Source organism: Alexandromys fortis, unplaced genomic scaffold (genome assembly GCF_014885135.2).
Source record: "Alexandromys fortis isolate MF-2015 unplaced genomic scaffold, M_Fortis_MF-2015_v1.1 scaffold_9, whole genome shotgun sequence".
Lineage (NCBI taxonomy): Eukaryota > Metazoa > Chordata > Mammalia > Rodentia > Cricetidae > Alexandromys > Alexandromys fortis.
In genome coordinates this window covers 11,854,879-11,878,214 of record NW_026067892.1, presented here as the reverse complement: position 1 = coordinate 11,878,214, position 23,336 = coordinate 11,854,879, and the positions used below count along the sequence as shown (strand labels likewise).

At 46.9% G+C, this 23,336-nt stretch overlaps 1 protein-coding gene across 3 annotated transcripts in view; it reads left to right on the top strand.

Moving 5' to 3' along the window:
• The first annotated feature begins 3,128 nt into the window (after positions 1–3,128).
• Slc16a9 (solute carrier family 16 member 9) overlaps positions 3,129–23,336 on the top strand; it is a 37,239-nt gene continuing 17,031 nt past the window's right edge. Inside the window, exons 1-2 of one of the 3 annotated variants that reach the window (XM_050143001.1) lie at positions 3,129–3,351; positions 14,758–14,990. In XM_050143001.1, coding sequence (XP_049998958.1) covers positions 14,795–14,990 — 196 coding nt within the window. In that variant the 5' untranslated portion in view covers positions 3,129–3,351; positions 14,758–14,794. The remainder of the gene's footprint in view (positions 3,352–14,757; positions 14,991–23,336) is intronic. The other 2 variants (XM_050143009.1, XM_050142993.1) reach the window with 2 other exon arrangements.

Below are 23,336 nucleotides of genomic sequence, written 5' to 3'. Positions count from 1 at the left end.
TGCCACATGGCAGTACCTTCTTTCAACATGGCATGTTTATCTCCTGCTTCTTCTGCATCTCTATGGTGACTCCCCAGACTCCACCCTTCTCCTTCCCAGCGTCCTCCTAGTCTGGCTCTCCTGCCCAATCTCTTTCTGCCCACCTATAGGCCAGTCAGCCCCTTATTAACCAATGAGAGCTGTGTGCTTTGGACTAAAGCCACTGAGGAGTGGGTCCTTTTGATTGGGTTTGAAATGATTCACTGCGAGGAGACCTTTGTCAGCAGGGCGAGTGGTGGACCAGGGTGATTCCCATGCTGGCCCAATGTGTCCTCCCCACCCACAGATACATTCCTGTCCATTTGGTTTCTGCTTCTTCACTGAGATGAGAACCAAGAAGGAGCAAATGTCAGGTTAATGTTCCCATCCTATTCTCCCAAAAGTGGGGCACAAAGCTTTTCCTAAACGTTTAGTGGGGATAGGAACCCTAGGCAAAGAACAAACCCTTCAGTTTGGGGCATCACCTTATGCTGGAATGCCTTTCAACACTCTGCTTCCAATTTCTTTTCTTGCCAAGGCAGGCCCTTTTAGATCCAGCTTCTATACTGGCCTGCCATTTTCTCTCCTTCTGACTGGTTAAAATGGCATTGACCTCTGGGCCCAGAGCCCCAGCTTTGTCTGCAGGCCCTGGCACTTCCTGTCCCTGGGAGGGAAAACACGGAGGTATGAAGACTTGGTTTTAGTTTCCTTTCCACCAGTCTCTCTGTGCTTTCAGAGGCAGTGTTGCGGGGGAGGGGCTCCTTGGGCTTCCCTGGGTCAAGTTCTATTTGTAGCTACAAGGCAGGGATGACCTGGATCACTGGGTTCTCTTGCTGGCCTCAGTGTTCCACCAGAGTGTGACTGAACAGAGAACCTCAAGCCACAGGGACAGCTTTCACATTGAATCCTGGTGGCATGCCTTTTACCCCCAGAGCTGGCCTCCAAGCACTAAAGCAGCCTTCTAGCCACCTCAGCCATTCAGCAAGCCAGGCCTTACAACTGTTTGAGTCTAGCCCATTAGGGTCCAGCTTCACGCTAAAGCAGAAACCTTACCTTTGGGTAAGGAGACTCTTTCAGCCTGCGTGGAAAAGTATGCACTGACCTGGGTAGACACAGAGGACCCACCTGCTTATTCCTGTAAGCAACATTTGATGCCGGAGGGAACAGACTGGGCCTCAGCTGTTCACATACCTGAGGATGCAAACATCCCTTTTCCTAGGTAGGATTTCCCAAGTGCAGTTTCACAGACAGTGATTGGTCAACAGTTGAGATCATAGATCTGCACTCTGATGGCTAGGGTCTGTGCGAACCAAGGAAAGCAATCCAAAACACGTATTATTGAAGCAGGGAGGGGAAATTTTCATAGGTTATCAGGCAGCTGGAAATACCATGAGTGACTGTAAGGCATCCCAAGGGAGACCACAGTACAGTGTAAACACTGAGCCTCTTTCTTATTCCCAAGTACGTTTTTTTTTTCTTTCGGTTTTTCAAGATAGTGTTTATCTGTGGCTTTGGAGCCTGTCCTGGAACTAGCTCTGTAGACCAGGCTGGTCTCGAACTCACAGAGATCCACCTGCCTCTGCCTCCCGAGTGCTGGGATTAAAGGCGTGCGCCACCATTGCCCGGCTCCCAAGTACGTTTTTATGACGTTGACAGTATGGTCTCCATTCTTTTTCCTTCCACATTTTTTTTTGTACTATCCCCTCCCATTGTCATCACTGTGTAGTGGCTTTTTAATCAGTAGTGTTTATTTTTGACAAGCTTCTCATAGCCCAGGCTGGCCTAGCACTCACTACTATGTAGCCCAGGGTGACCCTGAACTCCTGGAGATTGGCCTTTTGTATTGGGTGTGGGTGTGAGTCACCATGCTGGACTGTTGTTGCTATGACATATTTCCCCTATTTTTCTTCTATTTAGAGATACTCATGGTGTGTGTGTGTGTGTGTGTGTGTGTGTTAAGAACAATCCACCTTGGTTTTGAAATCAGGGTCTCTATGTGAGATGAGGGCTTTCTGATTAGGTTTTAGGCTCAGCCTCTCCAGTGCTGTGGTTACAATAGCTTATTTGTAGACTTATTTATAATAGGGTACTGGGGATGGCAAGCTCCCTCCAGGCTCAGGCATGCTTTTGATGGGACTTCCCCATAACCTGAATAGAGAGGGGCGAAGGGCTACAGCCAACCATCTTCTCATGGTGGTAGGTGTGGTCAGGTCCTCTACCTTTTCTGAATTCTCAACTCTTGCACACTCCAGGAAGCAGGCAAGATTCTGAGAATCTCACACTGATATTATAGATAAGGAGATAAGCTGGAAAAGTCTAGGCAGTTTAGCGGAAACTCACTTAGCTGGTGGTAGTCCTTGTATAAGTTAGAACTCAGGCTTTGCCAGGTGTAAAGGGAATGAATTCTCTAGCTGTTAGACTTGTCCTCTTAAGAATCCCAACAGACAAACTGTGCACGCATGGGGCAGAGGGCGAGCACAAGCCACGGGCATATCCCTGGAGCGAGCGGTGTCCGCACATTTGTTAGCCATTGGAGGCCCGAGATTGTCTGCGGTGGGCGTCTGTGACAGGGCGGAGTGCAGTGCCTGGTAGCTCCCGTGCCGGTTGTCCTGTACTACAAGTTAGAGTTAGCCTGGTACAAATGCAGGACACCTGACCATCCTCATCCAGTTTCTCTTAGTCTTAGTCCTGCCGGGCGCCCTCCTTTCCCGCGGAGCTGACACAAAGGAAAGCCCTTGGCGTCTTTACTTTCCACTGCCACAGAGTACCGAATTTACAAAGTTTTAGGGCGCGTTCCTCTGGGATCACTGCCCACCAGTATAACTTTGGCCAGGAGGCTCTCAAGTGGCCCCGGGAAGTCAGGGAGAGCAAGCGACCCTTATGTTCATGTTCAGACCCGGGCTACTCGCAAATGCACACGGTGCTCGGCGGGGGTACATGGGGAGTCTTGGGTTGGGGGGCCTAGGGGACTCGAGTCCAGTCCTCCCTCCTCCTAGCGTGGCCTGAAGCCACCGGAGTAGACGCAGCGCCCCTACAGCCAGCTTTTCCGCCTCCATCTCCTCCTCTTCCACCTCCTCTTCCTTCCCCCAGCGGGCGTGCAGTCTCAACCGGTTCAGACTGGCCAGGGTGCCTCGGCAAAGGAGAGCGGCGAGTGGGACCACCCCGGGAGTGACTTCCCGGGGTGGGGGCTGGAAGGTGGAGCCGGCCGGGAGGGTTGCAATCCCTGTGTCCCTGGGGCTGAGGGCGGCGGCGGTGGATCGCGCGCGGCGGGACCGGTCGCCCAGCGCACGGCCGGGATCAGCAACCGCGGCCCCAGCCGAGCCCGGGACTCAGGTAAAGGCCCTAGAAGCCGGGGAGGTCCCGGTCGGAGCAAATCTGTTACTCAGCAAACTGCAGCGAGAGAAGGCGGCGCTGTCACCCGCGGGTGCACAGCTGGCGGCCGGCTTCTGGTCCGGCTGTCTGCCCCGGACTGAGAGTGCCCTGAGAACGCCGCAGCGTGCTCTGCACCCCTCCCCCTTTAAAAAAAGAACAAAAGAAAGAAAGAAAGAAAAAAGAGTGCTTGCCTTTACTTAACTCTTCCAGGAATCTGAGGACATTTTGCCTGGAGTAGTGGAGTAGGGGGAGCAAGGGGATGAGATCTGGGAGATTTACGGGAACCCCCCTGCCATGAGTCTGCTAGGATACCTTCTGCAGGTGTTGGTGGCAGTTCAGAAAGAGGCGTGCGACCCAGGTGGGTCCTCACTCCTCACTTGCCAAAAGGCAGCGCCAGTAGAGGTGGGCTCAGGTGCTGGGGGAAATCCAATTGGGGCTCAGAGTGCGTCTAACTGTAAGGACAGCAGCGCCTGGTGCGGGTGGATCCTGCCGGGCGCCAGGCAGTGCAGCACCCGGGCTGCGCTCCAGAGTTCAGGAGCCTAGCTGCCAGGCAGCTCCTCCGCCACCTGGAAGTTCAGAGGAACAAAAGTTGGAAGGATCTTAGTGCTCATGCCTCGGCTCTGGTTCGCCTAGGTAACCTGCTTTGGTTTTAGCAGTGAACCGAAGTATTGGAGAGGGCAGCAAGCTGTTGAACTTGACCATCAAAGTCGGGATAAAAACCTCTTTCTTGGGGATGGCAGGTGTATGCAGCACAACAATTTACATGTTATTATTTATGTTACTATCCTAATAACCTCACTGGACCCGTCTCATGGGCTACAGTTCAGTCGTAATATTTAGATATCTTAAATTGCCTAGATTGTCATGTTCACCTAGACCAGAGCAGAAACAGCTTAGATGTTCTCAGGTAACAGACGCTAAAGAGGGTGAAGAGGAAAGAAAGAATGTTCATGCTGGGTCCAGCCTCAGTTGGACCCTGTGTAAGTGCCAGGAGTGGCGCTGGTACCCAGAGTTTCCTTCAACAAGCAGACAGAAATTAGACAAGAAAATCGTTCCACCTGCACACTGGCAAAAACGTGTAAAGCAGCACCACCGGTACATGTCCAAAGAACAGACTTCTCGGGTAAGCGGAGAGGCAGGCAGCCTTCCCGTCTCCGAGGAAGCGTCTGCGGGAAGGGCAGGGGTGTGATAAGGTGATGTGGAGTGGCAAGCGTCCTTCACATCTCTAAGGAAGGGTCTATGGGAAGGGCAAGTGTGTAATAAAGTGATAAATAAGACATTAGGAGCTCTTGACTGGCTTCTTAATGTTGTCGTTGCTGCTCTACAATACTAGCTATGACGGTGGGCAGTGGCTAGTGTCTGAATGTCAGAAAAGGTGTCCTTGGCTTCAGATAGACCTGGACACTGTCTAAACCAGGGGTTCTCAACATTCCTAATGTTGCGACCCTTTAACACAGTTCCTCATGTTGTAGTGACCCCCTCCTAACCTTATAAAATCATTTCGTTGCTACTTCGTAACTGTTGTTTTGCTACTGTTATGAATCATAATGGAAATAACTGATATACAGGATGTGTGACCCCTGTGAAAGGGTCATTCAGCCCCCCTAGGGGTTTTGATCCACAGGTTGAGAACCGCTGGAATAGACCGAGAGGCTGATGTTTAGACAGATGAGATCGGATTTCTCGTTCGTATTTCATCCCCTCTTTTGAGCCCTCCATTTTTTGTGGTCTTTTTCTACATTGAAATGTCCCCCAATGTTTACTGAGAGACTATAGTTGTGTGGAGAATTTGTGGGGGCCGCAGTGACAGGAATCAATGTTTTGCTTGAGGGATTGCAGTTTCCTGGAAAAGACTCCCCTAGCAATAAATATCTCAGTTTTAATTAAAAATTGTAAAGGAAGAAAAGCAGGTATTCTAAGCCAGCTAGTGCCTATGTTTAGTTTTTCAGTAGACACTAAATGATTTTTGTGGACGGAAGAGTTAAGCTATAATTTATTATTGAGTCTAAAATTTAAAATAGAAGGCATGCCCTCTGTTGAGTCCGGTAGGATAGACAGCATTCTTCCCTGTAATGTGTCCTGTGAGATGGCCCAGAAGGAGGAGTTCAAGGGCAGACGTACCAGCAGTGTACTAGTATTGAATAGTAAGAAAAGCAGTTCATCTGGGGTTGTGAGTGGAAGAGTTCTGTGGTGGGGGCAGGCTCTTCATTGAGACTGGAGTGAGAAGAGGATCTTCCTGGTGGGAAGGAGTTCCCACTGAACCAGAGCCTAGCACACATAGGGGCTGGTCGGCTACGTGCATAGGACCACAGCCTCTGGAAGCAGCTGGACCCTGGAATTTATACTAGATGATGCTGGGAGGTGAGATGGGGCCAAACACCATACCCAAGCCCAAGACATTGAAGTGTGGCTGAATACTGCCCTTAGGACGGGCCCCAACAATCTGGGTCCTCGCCTAAGTTTGTGGCTTTCAGTTTGGTTTTGTGAGTTACCACTACCCTAAGCAAATGACCCAAATCTCAGTGTCTGCTTCCCATCCACGTGACTGGCGGGGAGAGCGAAGAAACAGATAGTGTGGTTGACTCCAACAATGATGCACATTCAGCTGTGCTTTTCCCTGGACCTGTATTTTATGACGTCATGGTGGAGTTGTGCTCAGCAGGAACCTATCTTTAGCTTCCTGGGCCAGTGGAGTGAGAGCAGTTTCTCTCGGCTTCCCTTGTTTGTAATGCTAGTAACCATGAACGCTCCTGAAGCCTGCAGTCAAGAGAGCCACGCCGTTTTTGCACTGTTTTGATTTTAGACTGAGGATTTTGATAGGTTGATCTTGGGACTGGAGAGATGGCTCGGGAGTTAGCATGTGCTCCCCTTGCACAGGACCCACGTTCAGTTTCCGGCCCCCACATCAGGTGGCGCCCAACTGCCCGCAACTCCACCTCCAAGGGGACAGATAGGACTCTCTGACCTCCATGGGCACCCCCAGTCATGCATGCAGACACATACGTACACACAATGGAAAACAGTATCAAAAAGAAGAAACTAAGTCAACCAAACATATGAACCTGATTTGCCACCTTCAGAGCCTCTCCCTTGAGTTATTGCATTGCATCGTTGGCGCAGTCATAAATGTTGACTTTTATTAATACTGTTAAGTGTTGGGCCTGGGTCCTGCAGTCGCTTCTCAGCGTTCCCACCCCCATCATTCTGACTGATGTCATTCTATACATTCAGTTACATATTTCAGTGTCCTTGTTCCCTTTAAACCTGTTGCACGGAAGTAGGCATGGTAACTGACACCTCTCAAACCAGTATTTGGGAGGATGAGGCAGGAGGATTGCACATTGGAGGCCAGCCTGGCTGTGCAGGGAAAACCTCCCCTAAGCAAACCAACAAACTCTGTTATATGACGTACTTTAAAAAAAAATTCTTAAGCTTGAGCAGAAGCAGGTAAGAAAACTGTTAGCAGACTTGGTGACCTCAGATAATGAAGGTGAGAGCCGCCCGAGTCTCCCAGGGGACCCCCAGGTCTCCACCGCTGTCATTGTTCCCATGAGTCTCCCAGTTTCTCTCTCTTAGGTCTCCTGTGCTATTTGGCCATTTACAGTGGTGGTGGGGGTGGGTGGGGGGGAACTGTATAGAACAGTAGATATGCTTTAGATTCATTCAGATAACTCACAATTACAATAGCTAGAGGATAGTTTAGGTAACTAGTGCACAGTGTCGAGCTCTCAAAAGGACTGTGTTCCAAGGAGAAGGCAAACATCACGCCTGCGAACCCTATCAGCAAATACTGAGGCCTGCGTGACTTAGCTTTTCTCATCACAGTGGCGGCCTTTCCGGTGGACTGGGGAAAGGAGGAGGATTTGTTCTGGTGCACAGGTTAGGGTCACCATCAAACGGAGCTTCCAGAGATCGGATAGGATTCTAAGTAATGACGAGTTGTATAAAACTATGAAACAGAAGGGCCACATCAGCGACTTTAGTGTCTTCGTCATGGATCACTTCACCAGGGCACTCCTGGGCCAAGCTTTCGGCTGGCTGGCATGAAATAGCTGTAGCCAAATCCTGGAAGCACAAAGCACACGGTGCGGGCAGGACGTATAGAGAATGACGTTGCCAACCTTCGTCTATGGAAAAGCTGGGCGTGGCGGTGGTGTGTGTGTGTGTGTGTGTGTGTGTTTATAGGCTTGATTCTGTTAAACCTTTTGACTCCAGATAGTTGACAGATCCTGTTTAATGTCTTCTCTGAGGCTGGATAGGACTTCGAAGAGATGGCTTCTCGTTGGCTTGGTGAGGAAGCCAATGGCCAGTGAGACAGGCACCGAGTGAATAAAGAAGGCTGGGGCTGTGTCAGGGCAGGCAAGGCGAGACACTAAGTACACTTAGCCTTCATCCGGACTCCGGGACTTATCAGAGAGTGGAAGAATCTGGAGAGATGTTCAGCCAACAAAGACCAAATTTCTTCAGGTTCAACTAATTATTACATTAAAAAAAAAAACAAGGGCCCAACTGTAGTGATATTTCATTTGTCTTTTAATAAATAAAGCTCGCCTAAAGATCAGAGAGTAAAACAGCTGGACTGGTCAGCCTTACAGAGCAGGCAGTGGTAACCCATGCCTTTAATCCCAGTAGCCACACTAGTTTGCCATAGAAACGGCCAGGAGTGGTGCAAGCCTTCAATCCCAGCCCTAGAGAGGAATATAAGATGGGAGGAGCCAGCTCTCACACGCAGTCTCATTCTGAGGGTTCCAGGAGGCAGGATCGCCATTTTCAGACTGAGGTAAAGGTAAGAGCTAGTGGCTGGCTGTTTTGCTTTTCTGACCTTCAGGTTGAACCCTAATATCTGTCTCTGAGTTTTTATTAATCGTACTACACCCAACATTGGCAGAATTTCTGTTTTCTTTGAGGGGGGGACACTGAAATTCAGATTTTTCTAAGGGTAATCTTCCAGTATTGAAGCATTGGCAATTCATTCAAACTTGCCAAAAACCACAACAAAAGCGACCTCAACTGAGCAGGTCAAACAAAACAATCTCGGGACCAGATTTGGCCTTAACATCGACAATGTGTGATTCAGCGACCTTAGCCTGAATCCATCGACTCACTGCTGGCCTCTTCCTGCCTTGCTAGAATGGGTGACTCTGCTCCTTTGGTGGTGACCCGCGGCCAGCGTTAGGCTGCTATCCTGGTTTCCTCTCTTGTTGCTGCTGTAAAACACTGCCTGAAAGCAACTTAGAGAAGGAAATGGTTTCCTTAGCTTCCATTTCCCGGTTACAGTCCATCGCTGAGGGAAGTGAGGGCAGAACTCAAGCAGGAACTTGATGATGCAGAAACCATGGAGGAACACAGCTTTGCTGGCCTACTGGCGGGAGCTTTCTTATACAGCTCAGAGCCACCTTTGCACAGTCACCAATCAAGCAAATGCCCCCACAGACATGCCCACAGGCCAGTTTGATCTGCATCATTTCTCTCTGAGATTCCTTGCTTGGGTGACTCCAGACTGTGTCAAGTTGGCAAGTCATGGTGACAGGTCAGTAGGTTCAACTGAGGACACCTACCAAGCCTTGAAGGTCAAAGGGCATTCTTCGCTCCTGACCCCGCGGTTGATCACGTCACAGAGTTCAGTAGCTAATGGTGGCTGTTAGAGGATTCCTTCCAGCGAGGCTTAGTGTGGCTGAGTCCCCGGACCCAGAGGTGTTTCTCTGAACATTTTCCTTGGCTGTTCTTTCGTACTCCATCCCAGTGTGGCGTAGTAAATTGTCTTCCTCTTGGACAAGGTGTGTATTCAGAGGCCAGCTCCTGGTGCTCAGAACTCTCCATTGTCTTCAGCCTGCGTGATTTGCCCAGACTCTCTCTTCCTCCTGCTTTTCAAATAGGACCTTACTGTGTAGCTCTAGCTGGCCTGGGACTCAAAGGGACCTGCGTACCCCTTCCTCCCAAGTGCTAGGATTAAAGGTGTGCCTTCATGATGCCCAGCCCCCTTCTTAAACAGAACAGTCTGCTAATCTCCTTGAATTTCGATCAAACAAGTTAAGTTCAGGATTTTGCTCTTGTAAGCTGGATCATAAAAGCAGTTTAGATTGTTTTATAGTGCATTTACCCAGCCCCAAAAAGTGAAAGGAAAACAAAGTTATGGGTTTAACGATTCCAAGGGAAATTGTACAATGAACATCTTTAACTGAACTGGATTTTTTAATATTTAGTTTTTATATGTTTGTATACGTGTGTGTATGTATGTACTTTTGAGGCAGAGTCTCACTACATACCCGCGGCTAGCCTGTCTATTCGTAGACTAGGCTGGCTTCAAACTCACAGAGCTCCACACATCTCTGCCTCCCAAGTGCTGGGATTAGAGGCTTGTGCCTCCACACGCAGCTACATTGGGTTTTCAGAGATGGATTTCGGAATTTTCCAGGCTTGTGTGTTGTACTCCTTGCTTCATGTCAATGAACTATGTTATAAACAAGCGGGCCTGGCTGTAGCTTGACCGTCAGAGCTGTTGTTGACAAAGAGAAGAACACGTTTGAACAAACAAAATGAGAACGGTGCATTCGGAGAGGCCGTGGAGCGTATGTGCCTGAGCTGGCCCCGAGAGGGTTCCCAGGGGGCTTGACCTGACAGTTCAGAGCCGCGGTATGTTCTTGGTCTGGGTCCATACACTGACAAGTCAACCCTGGCTTGCACACCAATGACTATAGCAGGCATCTCCGAATGTTTGACTTTTTTTAAAAAAAAGAAACTAGCTACAGCCTTTTAGAATTTATTGGAATCTTTTTGTTTTGTTTTTGTTTTTGAAACAGGGTTTCTCTGTAGCTTTGGAGCCTGTCTAGAACCTCTCTGTAGACCAGGCTGGCCTTGGACTCACAGAGATCTGCCTGCCTCTGCCTCCTGAGTGCTGGCATTAAAGACATGTGCCACCACTGCCTGGTTTGAATATTATTATTATTATTATTATTATTATTATTATTATTATTATTATTTTGGGTTTTTTTTTTGAGACAGGGTTTCTCTGTAATTTTGGAGCATGTCCTGGAACTAGCTCTTGTAGACCAGGCTGTCCTTGAACTCACAGAGATCCGCTTGCCTCTGCCTCCTGAGCGCTGGGATTAAAGACGCGCGCCACCACCGCCCGGCTGAATCTTCTTTTTCATTGACATAGTATTTGTACATATTGTGGAGTACGGAGTCATGGTTCGGTACACATGTGCAGAGTGCAGCAGTTGTATCAGGGTAATTAGCAATTCCTAGTGCTTCAAATATTTATCATTTTATGTCTGTTCCAGTTATTGTAGAATATATAGTGAAATGTTCCTAACTGAAGTTACCTTACAATGCTAAGGAACATTAGGATGAATCCTGCTTTAACTGGATTTTGGTAGCTATTTTCCAGCCCTGTCTCCCTTCCTGTCACTTCTGCTAGTTCCTGGTGTCCTCTGTCCTACAGGATATTCTGAGGGGACAAACTTCCTTAGCTGCCACCTGTGAATGAGTACTTCAGTATTTGTCTCTGAGGGCCTGACTTACTTCCCCCTGCAAAATGTCCATTTTCATCTACAGTGCTGCAGTTCACCGGGTTTTACTCTGTTTTTGTCGGAGAATGGATATTTACATATGACTCAGGTAATGATAGTCTAGATAGGTAGGTAGGTAGATAGATAGATAGATAGATAGATAGATAGATAGTCACGAGTCGTATTATCTGATATTATAATGGTAAAGATGTAGGTTCAAGCCTTCCTTCCTCCCTTCTTCCTTCCCTCCCTCCTCCCTTCCTTCCTTCTTCCGACAGTCTTACTATATAGCCCTGTCTGGCCTGGAAATTGCTGTGCAAAACCAAGCTGGTCTTGAACTCACAGAGATCTACTTACCTACACCACCATCTGTGATTCTTAGGTGAAGTTACGGTTGGTGTGTCAGAGACTGTGCTTTCTTCTGCAGCTTCCTAAAGTCAGTCGCTTTGGCTGTGGTCACTATTACTACAAGAATTTATTTTTTCATTTCTCCTTGAAAGTCTGGAGGGGCTGTTTGATCAAGATTTTCAGGGTGTGGATAAGGGGCAGACCTAAAGCAACAGCCTGGCCTGGCTTTTGTGGGTGGGTGATGGGAGTGGGGTGTTTGTTCTGTGACTTAAATTCTTAACGTCCCCCCTTTATCTAGAAGAAACATGGTTTATCATACTTGGATACTACCATGCCTGGCAAGGCTGAGGCAAGAGGGGCATGCTTTCTAGGCTAGCCTGTGCTAAACAGGAAGACTTGTCTCTGAAAATCCCCAATAACATCAAAATTTGGATCTCTAAAATAATGGATTTAGAAGTGTTAGGCACGGGGCCTTTGGGAAGAGACCAGATCCTAAGATGTGGGGAACCACAGAGTTCCACCCCCACCCTTCCCATACTGTGTGGGGACTCAATAAGAAGGCAGTTTTCACTTGAGCAGAAAGTGACCCTCACACATAGAAGAGCGGGCTTTGAACGTGGCCTCCTGGTCCTCAGGAACTGTATGATAAACTTCTATTGTTCATAAACCACACAGTTTATAGGACTTTGTTACAGCTTCCTGGATGACTAAGCCAGGGTGGAGGGACTGACCCTAGGCCTACTCCCTCTGTTTGCCCAAAGCCTCCTCCTGTCCTCTTCCCTCCCTTCCAGTGGCCTTCCTCATTGAGGGAGCCGTGGGACAGTTGACCAGAATGTGTTCTTCCATTCCTCGGGACAGTGACTCTTGCTTCCAGCTGCACAGTATTAGAATCCCCCAGGAAGTTAATCGGAAGCGGAAGAGGAAGCGGCAGGCTTGCCAGTAGAGAAGTCTGTAGTGAGGGCTGGCATTGGTGTGTGTAGAGAGCTTGCCAGATGAATTTCTCAGGGTCAGAACCTCCCCGCTCTTGCCTCACTACGGCACTGAGACCCGGAACTAGAAACTCAAAAAGGAGCCGCCTTCTAATACTGGTTGAAGATTCCTTACCGAAAATGCTCTAAAAATCAGAAGTGTTGGAGATTTGCTTTTAGAGTTTTGGATTGTTTTTCTTTTGGGGGAATATTTCTGGGCATTTAACCCACAATCTCACATATATGTTGGCCCGACAAGCTACCATGTGTGGTAGCTCCTGCCCTGGAATATTTATATACACAAAATGAGATCTGTTGGAGATGAGACCCAAATTTAATGATACAATTAATATATGTTTTATGTAGACCTTATGCCTGTAGCTCAGAGGATAGAGTGTTTGCCTGGCTGTGATCAATTCCCTCATAAAAATACACAAAGAGTGGTGGCCCCCATCTATGATCACAACACTGGGGGCATGGAACAAGAGGACTAGAAGTACAAGTCCTCAGATGGGTGGTGGTGGCGCACGCCGTTAATCCCAGCACTCCAGAGGCAGAGGCAGGCGAATCTCTGGGAGTTCAAGGCCAGCCTGGTCTACAGAGAGTTCCATGACAGGTTTCAAAGCTATAGAGAAACTCTCTCTCTCTCTCTCTCTCTCTCTCTCTCTCTCTCTCTCTCTCTCTCTCTGTCTGTCTCTCTCTGTCTCTCTCTCTCTCTCACACACACACACACACACACACACAACCAAGTGCAAGTCATTTTCAAACAGGGATTGGGGGGGCAGCCTGGACTATTATCTGTTTTATCAAAGTATCGTTTGTAATAGCAAAAGCAAGCAATCAGAAGAGACTGTCAATGAGCTTAGGCAAATGGAGCCAGCTGGAGTGGACATTCATTTGAGGAAAAACATTTTACATAGCAGTTGTATTAAGTTATATTTCGCATACCACACCAGTCACCTACGTAAAATTTGCCTTTTGGTGATATTTAGCACGTCGTGATTAGAGTAGCCATCTCCACCATCAACTCTCGGACGTTTTCACACCAGAGACATCTCAAAGCCAATCAGAGTCCCCGCAGATTCCTCTCCAAAGCCTCAGTGTCCTTGGTCTGGAAGGCAGGTCTCCCGTGAGTGGTCCCGTTGCTCCTCATGCCTAAGCCACCCTCTCATGAATCCCACTTTTAAAGCCAGCCCCGCGCATACAAGAAGCCTTCTGCCTCAGCTCCTGATTTGGCTGTCTTCACTTCCCTTCAGTCCTTGACCATGAAAACTTCCTGGTCAAGTCCCCGTGGCTAGCTTAATAGGCACTTCCCTTTTCCAAGATTTGCCATGCTAATCACTTCCTGTGAGAAATGATGCTACTTGCCCTCTGTGTTGAAATAACACCCTAGCACGGCCCTTGGCAAGGTGGGACAAAGGTTGTTTCTGAAGAAAGGAATTGCTTAGGTTTTTGAGGGACACAGTGTTCACCTTTACCTTCCAGAGAAGTCTAGTTTTTTTTTTTTCCCCCATGATCTGTCTCTGCCTGTCAGCCTGTGCTTTCCCAGAGAGTGATAATTTTTTTTTTAAATGCAGTCGGCTCTCAGTTGTCTTTTTAGAGCCTGTCCATCCTATTAGGTGTTCGGTTGCTCCTGCTTTACAGCGTCTAATTTAGGGAATTAAAACCGTGTTTTCCTTAAAGGGAATTCTGAACAGGAATTGTGCTTGCCACAGAAGCACACGAGCCTTAGTTGGATCCCAGCAACCACATAATATCCCAGGCTTCATAACACATGCCTGTAATACCATGACTGGGGTGGGGTGTAGGGGTACAACAAGTGACCCTGTGGGATTTACCAGCCAGCCAGCTTAGCCTTAGTGATAATGAAGGAGGTCAAGAATAGGAAGGTTCACGATCTGCCTTTTTATAATTAAAAGGCATGTGCCAGTGAGTGCATGAAATTTTATAAATTATAGATGAAAATGTAAACTTGATATGGCAGCCATATTTTGAAATCATCCACGTCTATGTTTAGGTAGTCTTTTTTTTTAATTAAGGAAAAGATACTTAATTTTTATCTATAGTAAGGATTTATTTTACTTTTAATTATTTGTGTGTATGTATGCGTGCACGTGTATGTATGTGTGTGAGTGCAGTACCTACAGAGTCCAGAAGAGGGTGTTAGAGCTCCTAAAGCTGTAAAAGTTATCAGTAGTTGTGAGACACTCAACATGGGTTCTAGGAAACACACTCTGGTCTTCGATGGTGGTGCATGCCTTTAATCCCAGCACTCGGGAGGCAGAGGCAGGCAGATCTCTGTGAGTTCGAGACCAGCCTGGTCTACAGAGCTAGTTCCAGGACAGGCTCCAAAGCCACAGAGAAACCCTGTCTCGAAAAACAAAAACAAACAAACAAACAAACAAACAAAAAAACAGCCAGTGTTCTTAACTGTTGGCCTGTCTCATCCTCCATCCTAGGAAGAGGTATTTTAACCCCAAACCCTGTGCTGGTCACATTCTAAATGTTCTTTTTTCCTCTTTTCTTGTTGTTTTTTTTAGTATCTACATAGAAGCACCGCGTTGACTTCATCTCGCCATGGAGTTTCCGAAGTCACCTGATGGCGGGTGGGGCTGGGTGATTGTGGCCGTCTCCTTCTTCACTCAGTTCCTCTGTTACGGATCCCCGTTAGCCGTTGGGGTCTTGTACATAGAGTGGTTGGATGCCTTCGGTGAAGGAAAAGGAAAAACAGCCTGGGTGGGGTCCCTGGCAAGTGGAGTCGGCTTACTTGCAAGTAAGTGGATCTGTTCATGTGTTTTCTTACTCTTTAATCCTTTAATTGCGTTTGCCATATCATCAACATTGCACGGGGCACGGAGGGCTTTTCCACATTTGAAGCCTAATGTGTATTTCCCTGCTCGTCACTGTCGAGATGTAACGGCTGTTCCTTGACTGTAATGAGTCTGTGTGAAAGTACGGAATTCCACAGGCCTACAGTTCATCTTATGATCAGCTTCCTCGCCAAAGTGACAGGCGGCATGCCAGAGGATGGAAACGAAAAGACGAAGCGCTAGAGAGATGGTTCTGTGGTTAAGAAAGCACACTGCTTTTGCTCCAGGGGAATCACACATGCCCTTCTGTCCTCTGTGGCACCCTCACACACATGTGAACACACACACACACACAGAGACGGAGGGAGAGATAGAGAGATACATGCATATACAGATAATGAAATAAAATAAAATCTTAAGAAACAAAAGGTTGTGCTGCAAACATACGTTTCCTGCCTCTAAAGAGGCTCACAGGGCATAGGGGCTGAGGAGATAGCTCAGATATAAAGTGCACATTGGGCACGAGGACTTCAGTTTGGCCCCCAGTACTCCACAGGAAAGCTGGCTGCTTTAGCGCATACTTATAATCCCAGAGCTGGTGAGGTAGAGACAAGTGGATCCCTGGGGTTCACTGACCAGGCAGCCTACTTAGCTTGGGTTAACTCTGGGTTCATTAGAGACTCTGTCTTGAAAAATAGGGAAGACTTAACATCTAAGAACATGAACAATAGTGTTGTCTTCCGACTTCCACATGTATACACACACACACACACCACACACACACACACCACACACACACACACACACACACACACACACACACACACACACACACGGCTCACCATCTAACAAGGAGCATACATCGTCCCAGGGATCTAATAATTCAGAGGATGTATGCAGTGGGCTGGCATGGTCACGGTATGCAGGCGATCTCCGTGTCTTCCAAGCTCTGACCTGTCTAGGATTCCGCACTAGGTTCTGTTCACGTGCCCATCAATTACAAAGACCTCCTCAGAAAAGTATCGCACAGCAAGGGCAGTCGTATCTCCCGTAGTGATGTTCTTTAGGCTTTTCACAGGGCTTATGTGTAGATCTATTTTGGTAAACAGTAGTTTGCAGTGTAATGGTGATTTCCGTGCTTAAAGCAAACAGCAAAGGATTTTAAAAATTTATCTTTTTGACCATGAATATCATTTATCACTTCGGTGCCTGGAGTCACAATTGAATTCTGCAGTAATTCTTAATGACTATCTCTCTACCTTCTCTGGCATTATTTAAATACCAATGGACTGATGATACAGGCAGAGGTGGATAGGTACTCCTGTAGCCCCTTCCTGTGTGCTAAGACAGGCAGAGATGGGATGGTACCCGTGGAGTCTTCCTGTGTGCTACGAACTTACCATGATTCCAGGAACAAAACCTAGTCTCTAAACTAGGAAGAAACTGGGAACATTGGGTGTGGTGGCTCATAAGGGGTGTTTAAGTTTTGAAATGGATTTATGAAAGTCTGCTTAAAACAAGCCTGCATTAGTCATCCTTTTAAGATATGTCTGTCTCTTAGCTATTAAGGGGGTTGCTGTGGGGAAAAAAAAAACCAATTGCATCCCTTTTTAATACCAAAACAAGACGCATAGTCTTGGGGACAACCCTGCAGTCTCCTCTGGCCTTCTTAGAAAAGATAACTAAACACGATTAAACAAATGGAGAAAATTGTGATGTTCCAGAATCAAGAGAAACGGGAAATTTGTCCAGGATTTGTTTGAAAACATTTTTAAAAAATAAAGATTGCAAGGCTGGAGAGATAGCTCAGTGGTTGAGAGCACACACTGTTCTTGTAGAGGACCCAGTCTGTTTAATAGCCATATGAGGTGGCTCACCACTGCCTGGAATATTAGTTCCAGCGGAATCCAATGTCCTCTGGGCTCCTTTGACACCTGCACATACATAGGGCACATACATACACATAGGCACGCACACATACATGTGCAGTTGTAAAATTAAAAGAAAGACTCCTTGTAAAATTGTCAAAGCACAAGAGGCTAGTACATTCATAGAGAGATTTGAACACATGGCCTTCTAGAAAACAACCTGGTGTGGATAGATCTCACAGAGTTTTCTTGTATTTCGTCATTTCTATTAGCAAATTCTTCCACAGAACTGTAATTATCAGGGCTTCCAGAAAAGAATCAAAGGATAATTCCAAATATATTCCCCTTAGCATGTGGTAAGAGGGCCAGGCTTGTTCTGGGGTTGGTTCGGGAGGAAGAAGAGAGAGATGTGGAGTGTGTGCATTGATGTAAAAGCTGAAGTTGACGGCAGCTGGGATGTGGAACGTGGACACTGGTGTAGAAGCTGAAGTTGGTTTCCCTTAAAAACTGACCCGTAAAGCCAGGTGGTGGTGATGCACGCCCTTAATCCCAGCACTCAAGAGGCAGAGGCAGGCGGATCTCTGTGAGTTCGAGGCCAGCCTGGTCTACAAGAGCTAGTTCCAGGACAGGCTCCAAAGTGACAAAGAAACCTTGTCTCAAAAAAACAAAATAAGGCATAAAAACAAAAACCAAAAAACCAAAACTAACCTGTAGCTCCACAACATCTCCATATCCCCGGGTCAACATCTCCAAGTTCCTAGGTTGACCACATTTGTCTCAATGTCCAGGAGCAGCTATCTTCAGTTTAAATAGGACTGTCTACATAATTTATGAACCCCAGAAAGATATGAAAACAGAGAGTCCTTTCTTAAGAATTCCTAAGAAGAATTTCATGGCAGTGACAGCTGATCATAGCCCTAGAAGCTGGGCCTTATCTAGTCGAAGAAGCCAGCTTGGCAATTCATCTTAATGTTTGCCCTTTGGAGCCATTAGGTTGCTTTGACACAGAATCAAGCCAGTCCTCTACCCACTCTTGAGCCACTCAAGAGCCCCAGTACTGCCTCTTGCTCTACCTTAGAGTTCAGTCCTTCAGGTCTAGGCTTCTGTGATGCTGAACCTGCCCTTCCAAGTCTCTTAAGATGTTTAGGAATGCCAAGAATTCTGGCTGTGTTTTGAATGCAGCAGTTGATGATCTGTGCGCCTGCTCACATCTTTCTAGAACAACACAGAGAAGGAAGAGCACGCTAGGCTGGTCCTTTGGAAGAGTTAAGCTCCCAATCTATTTGGGTATTAGCTATCTGATCTGATTTCTGATTTTCTCTTAAATGATAGTATTTCTCAGGCATGAGCCCATTTAAAAATACACAGAGACCGTTGCAAACTTCATTTTGTACAGGCAAATTTTTGGCTGCAAACTCTGTTGTCTGTGTGGCACAAATTACCTTTCATGGGGCATCCAGGAAATGCCAAGTGTATGCGGAAATCACTTGGGCAGCATGAACTCATTTTCTTAACACAGCTCTCTAACCTCCTGATGCTCTCAAGAACATTAATAACAAATTATCTCATTGATCTTGAAGTGTTTGTCAATGGGCTGCTATTATATATATATATATATATATATATACACACACACACACACACACACACATATATATATGGGACTATTAAAGTAAAAGTGAATATATCTAAATGAGGCAGATCAAATTGCTGGCTTTTTAGAAAAATGAACTTTTCACTTCCTTCAAGCAAAAAAAAAATTGACAAATATATGGAATTTGAAACATAAAAAAAATCAGGAAGAGAACCAGTACTCCAAAGGATCTGGGGTGAAGTCAGAGTCGATCTCCAGTCCTGGCTCAATCACCTTTTAGTCAGGTGATTTTGGGCAGGCCATTTATTCACCTTCTTTGGGCCTGATGCCAGCTACAAGATGAGGAGGTATTTGGACTTTTCAACTTAAAGCTTTTGAGGATGAACATAGAAAAGGGAAATTTTGAGAGCTCAAGGAAGAACTTGTTAAAAATAAGTGGTAGAAGAGCAAACACATGTGGAAGTGTGTATGTATGTGTATGTGTGTAGTGTGTGTGTATGTGTGTGTGTATGTGTAGTGTGTGTATGTGTGTAGTGTGTGTGTATGTGTGTGTAGTGTGTGTGTATGTGTGTGTGTAGTGTGTGTATGTGTGTGTGTAGTGTGTGTAGTGTGTGTATGTGTGTAGCGTGTGTGTATGTGTGTGTATGTGTGTATGTGTGTAGTGTGTGTATGTGTGTGTTTAGTGTGTGTATGTGTGTATGTGTGTGTGTAGTGTGTGTGTAGTGTGTGTGTGAGTGAGTGTGTATGGGTTGAGACTTCTTAAATACCAAGGTGACTAGCAAGAGTGGTTCCATCTCTTGAGTTTCTTGACTAAGGATAAAGTTAACCTAGGTAGGTAAGACCCCAGAAAATCGTGTTTATTTGGAGGCTAATTGAGATTGCAACCCAAGCAAACAGGCTTAAAGAGCCTTGACAATGTGCTCTGGAGTTTCCCAGATTGTAGCCCTAGTCATAGCCAAGCGCTTGGAAGTTGCCTGACTTGTGAGTCAGGACTTCTGATTGGCACTGAGGGCAGTTGGGCTGTTTTGAGTGAAAGACGAAGTCCGGGTCCTTCGTGGGGAGGAGATTCTTGTTCTGAAGGTTAGTGGAGCTTAACAGTGCTTTGAAGGTCCAGTTGTGCCTAAGGTGGGTGTGCCTGGGCCTCGGTCAGAAGTTCAGCTGTGGACGGTGTTCTCTGTAGTGTGATTGACTGCTTCAGCTATGATTTCAGTGTCCTGCCTCAGGGCTGGTGTGTGCGTTGGTACATGACCTTCTGGATGCATATAGAGATTGCAGATCAACTTTAAATTCTTCCCTAGGTGTTAGCCAGCTTCAATTCTCAGATTCTTCGAGGTAGTTGGCCAATGAGTTTTTGGGAACGTCCTGTCCTTCCTCTCCCAGCACTTGGATTACAGCATAAAGCACCAAACCCTTCTTTCTAGAAGGTTCTGGAGAGGAGCTCAGGTTTTCATGCATAGCAAACACTTTATCAACTGAGTGACCTCTTCAGTCCTCATTTTCATATGTGTGTGTGTATGTATGTATATGCGCACTATATCTATCTATTTATATGTTTCTTTTTTTTTTTTTTTAAACAGTTTCTCTGCTTTGGCTGTCCTAGAACTTGTGCGGTAGGCTAGGCTGGCCTCGAACTCACAGAGCCCCACTTTGCCTCTGCCCCTCAAGTGAGTAAAAACATGTACCACCACTACCTGACCCTCTTTCTGTTTTCTTGACTAGTGTGGAGATTGTCTGAGGTGGGTGGGCTGCCAGAAGGATGGATTGTCATGAGTAGCCAGGCAGGGAAGCTAGCAGGCCTTGCCAAATTTTTGGGTGCTGAGACCTGGGGTCTGTGCTGTTCACAACACATTGTGGTGAGATGAATTTGGCTGAAGAAAAGGGCTTATGCCGGGAGACGAGATGGTTGGTTTTCTGGGTCAGTTTGGTTACATTCATCCTCTGGTTACTCAAGTCCTAAAGCTGGCATTGCTGGGAAGGTTTTTTTTGTTTTGTTTTGTTTTTGTTTTAAGACTCAATTGGCTTTCAGAGAGAGAGTTTATCCTAGATAATCAGGGTGGACTCCAGAAGAGAATGGAGCTTTCCCAGAAAACAACAGTTCTGCCCGAGGCCTGCAAGCTTCAGCCTATACCCGGGAGTTCCAGCTGGCCCCTCCTGGTGGCTTGCCCTTACGGATCTCACTTAGACTTGCCTACCTAGGCAAGTATCGCCTGGCCCTTAGCCCACAGATCCCTCTCAATAAATCTTAGTGTCTGTTTCCTGTCGGTGTAGTTTCTGTGGGTGATCTGGACGAGCATAGAAGGAGTGGCTGGTCACTGAAGCAGAGGACAGTAATGGCTTGGCAGTATTCTGAGAGGTGCTAAAGCAACCCCCCCCCCGCCAAACACACACACACACACACACACACACACACACACACACACACACACACACACAGTCCCCATGTCATTCTCCAAGTTCAAGGAGAAGAATGGAGTCAACCTCATTGCTGAAACAATGGAAGGACGCTTTTCATCCTTTAGTGTGAGGGTCAAGGCGGAGTTAAGGCAGCCCCCTTCTCCCCGTTTTGATTCTTAATTCCTCTGGCCTGCCAAGCACCTGCCAGCATGAGTCAGTAGAAGACTAAGCCAGCGCAGGCAAGTGTACCGGCTCAGAGTGCTGTGAGGGCTGTCGGGCTGCCTCTGAGGACTAGCCCTGAGCTGCCAAGGATCCTTAACTCCTTCAAGGTCTGACTTCCACCCTCTGTGGGAGTCTGTGGCAGAGGCCAGTCCCCATGTACTAGGCCTTTCTGGGCCAGTGGCTAAGTGAGTTTTGGTTACTTTTTTTGGGCACCAATTTGTACAAATATCAGCAGGCCAACCAGCCAACAAAGTCAGTCAATGTATATGTGATCCAAGATTATCTTTCTGAGGGTGAATCTGAAACCCACGATGTCAGTGGGGTGAAGAGTCTGCCACCCTGGGCTCCTTGTGGTGGAGGAAGACTTAAGGCACTCATGTGCCTCGGATCATTCTGTCAGAAAACCCTTGCTGCACACCAGGCCCACAGCTGTTTGCCGCTGTATTTTTTCCCTCGTTGTATGCTGGCTAACTTATGGCTTTGACTCAGCAGTCCTGGTTGGCCTTTGATTTTCTGGGTCCTCAGAAACTTTTTAGGAGAGATAAATACAAGGAGAGAAATGTAATGACTGTCTCTCCCCCAAAAAACATAATTTCTTTCTTAGAACTACATATTCTGTCTTTTTGTTTGTTTGTTTTTAGTTTGCTTTGGTTGTTTGTTTGAGATAGAGTCTCACTTTGCAGTCTTGGCTGGTGGAACTTGTTAATGGAGACCAGGCTGGTCTAAGAACTCACAGAGATCTGCCTGCCTCTGCCTCGTGGGTGCTGGGATTAAAGGTGTGCGCCACCATGCCCGGCTTCATTCCTGGTCTTAATGAGACTTCCTTCCAGGTTTTAAAGAGAAGCCTCCCCTCCCTTTTAAGGCCCTGTCACATTTAGACCTCCACTTATTGCAGCGGCTCTCAACCTTCCTAACGCTAAGGCATTTTAATACAGTACCTCATACCGTGGTGACTCCCAGCCATAAAATTATTTTATTCCTTGCTTCATAGCTGTAATTTTGCTACTGTTATAAAGCATAATGTAAACACCTGTGCTTTCTGATGGTCTTAGGCCACCTCTGTGAAAGGGTCCTTCAACCCCCAAAGGGGGTTGTGACTCGCAGGTTGAGAATCACTGATTTATTTATTCTATTATCTCTGTCTGATACTCACTCACATTTAATCATGGTCTGGAGGCCTCTCATGCAAACAAACCTCATTCCCAAAGGGAATGATCTCTGTGTTAGCTTCCCCTTTCTTCCTTTCTCATTATAACATGACTTCTGAAGCCATGAGAATCTTTCCCTCTGTGTTTGCTTTTGCATCCCGTTTGTGACTGGAAACATACTTCACTGCCTTCTCAAGGCTCAGGTTCTCCAAAATCCCCCAAACACCCTGTAACCTGCCTTTATTTCAGGTGATGGAAATATTCTAAAGAGATTCTCCTGTCCCTTTCTTTGAGGTTCAGGCTTTGGAAACAATGGACTCTCAGAAATTAAAGTTTCCTCAGGAACCTCCTATTGAGAACCGACAGGGCTGAAACTGGGGGAATCCAGAGGAGGAATTGTCTCCAGAGAAGCATTTACATCCTGTGACCTGACCTTTCTGGAGAGACTTGGAGCTGAGGCCAGGGTGGGCAGAGATCACTGCTGCTGGACTGTACATAACTCTGGCTTTCTATTTAACCCTCCACCCTCATTTCAGGACCCCAGTCCCCGGCAGGGTTGGGAAGGTCACTGGATCTCCTTATCTCTCTTTCCACTCTGGTCACATTAATAAATCCCCCCTTTCTGCCTTTCCCTATTAATTTGGCTCATTTAATTGGCTTATTGAGGGCAGGGGACCAAACAGGCTCACTGCGGCTCTGCCTCTCTCTCATGGGCCTCATACTGGCTTATATTTTGAAGTGGTATCCTCACAACTATTACCATTTCCTTTACCGGGAGAATCTTTACTCCCCAGTGGAGCAGCGCTGATCGTTGGTTACTCTGTTTGACATATCTCAAACTGAACTACCAGCAAGCCTCCCTTTTCATCTTCATCATTTCCCATGGTTCATAATTTGGGCAAACCGCGTTCATTCCAAAGGTCTTTTCTACGGAGTGGAAGACTCAAAGCCACCTAAGAAATCTCCCTGGGGAACAGTCCTTTGACTTGTTTGATTGAAATCTGGGACTGGCCTGGTGCTGAGGAACAATGCTTGGTTATTGTAGTAGAGATCTTGTTTGTTAAGATAGAGACTCGTAGGTGT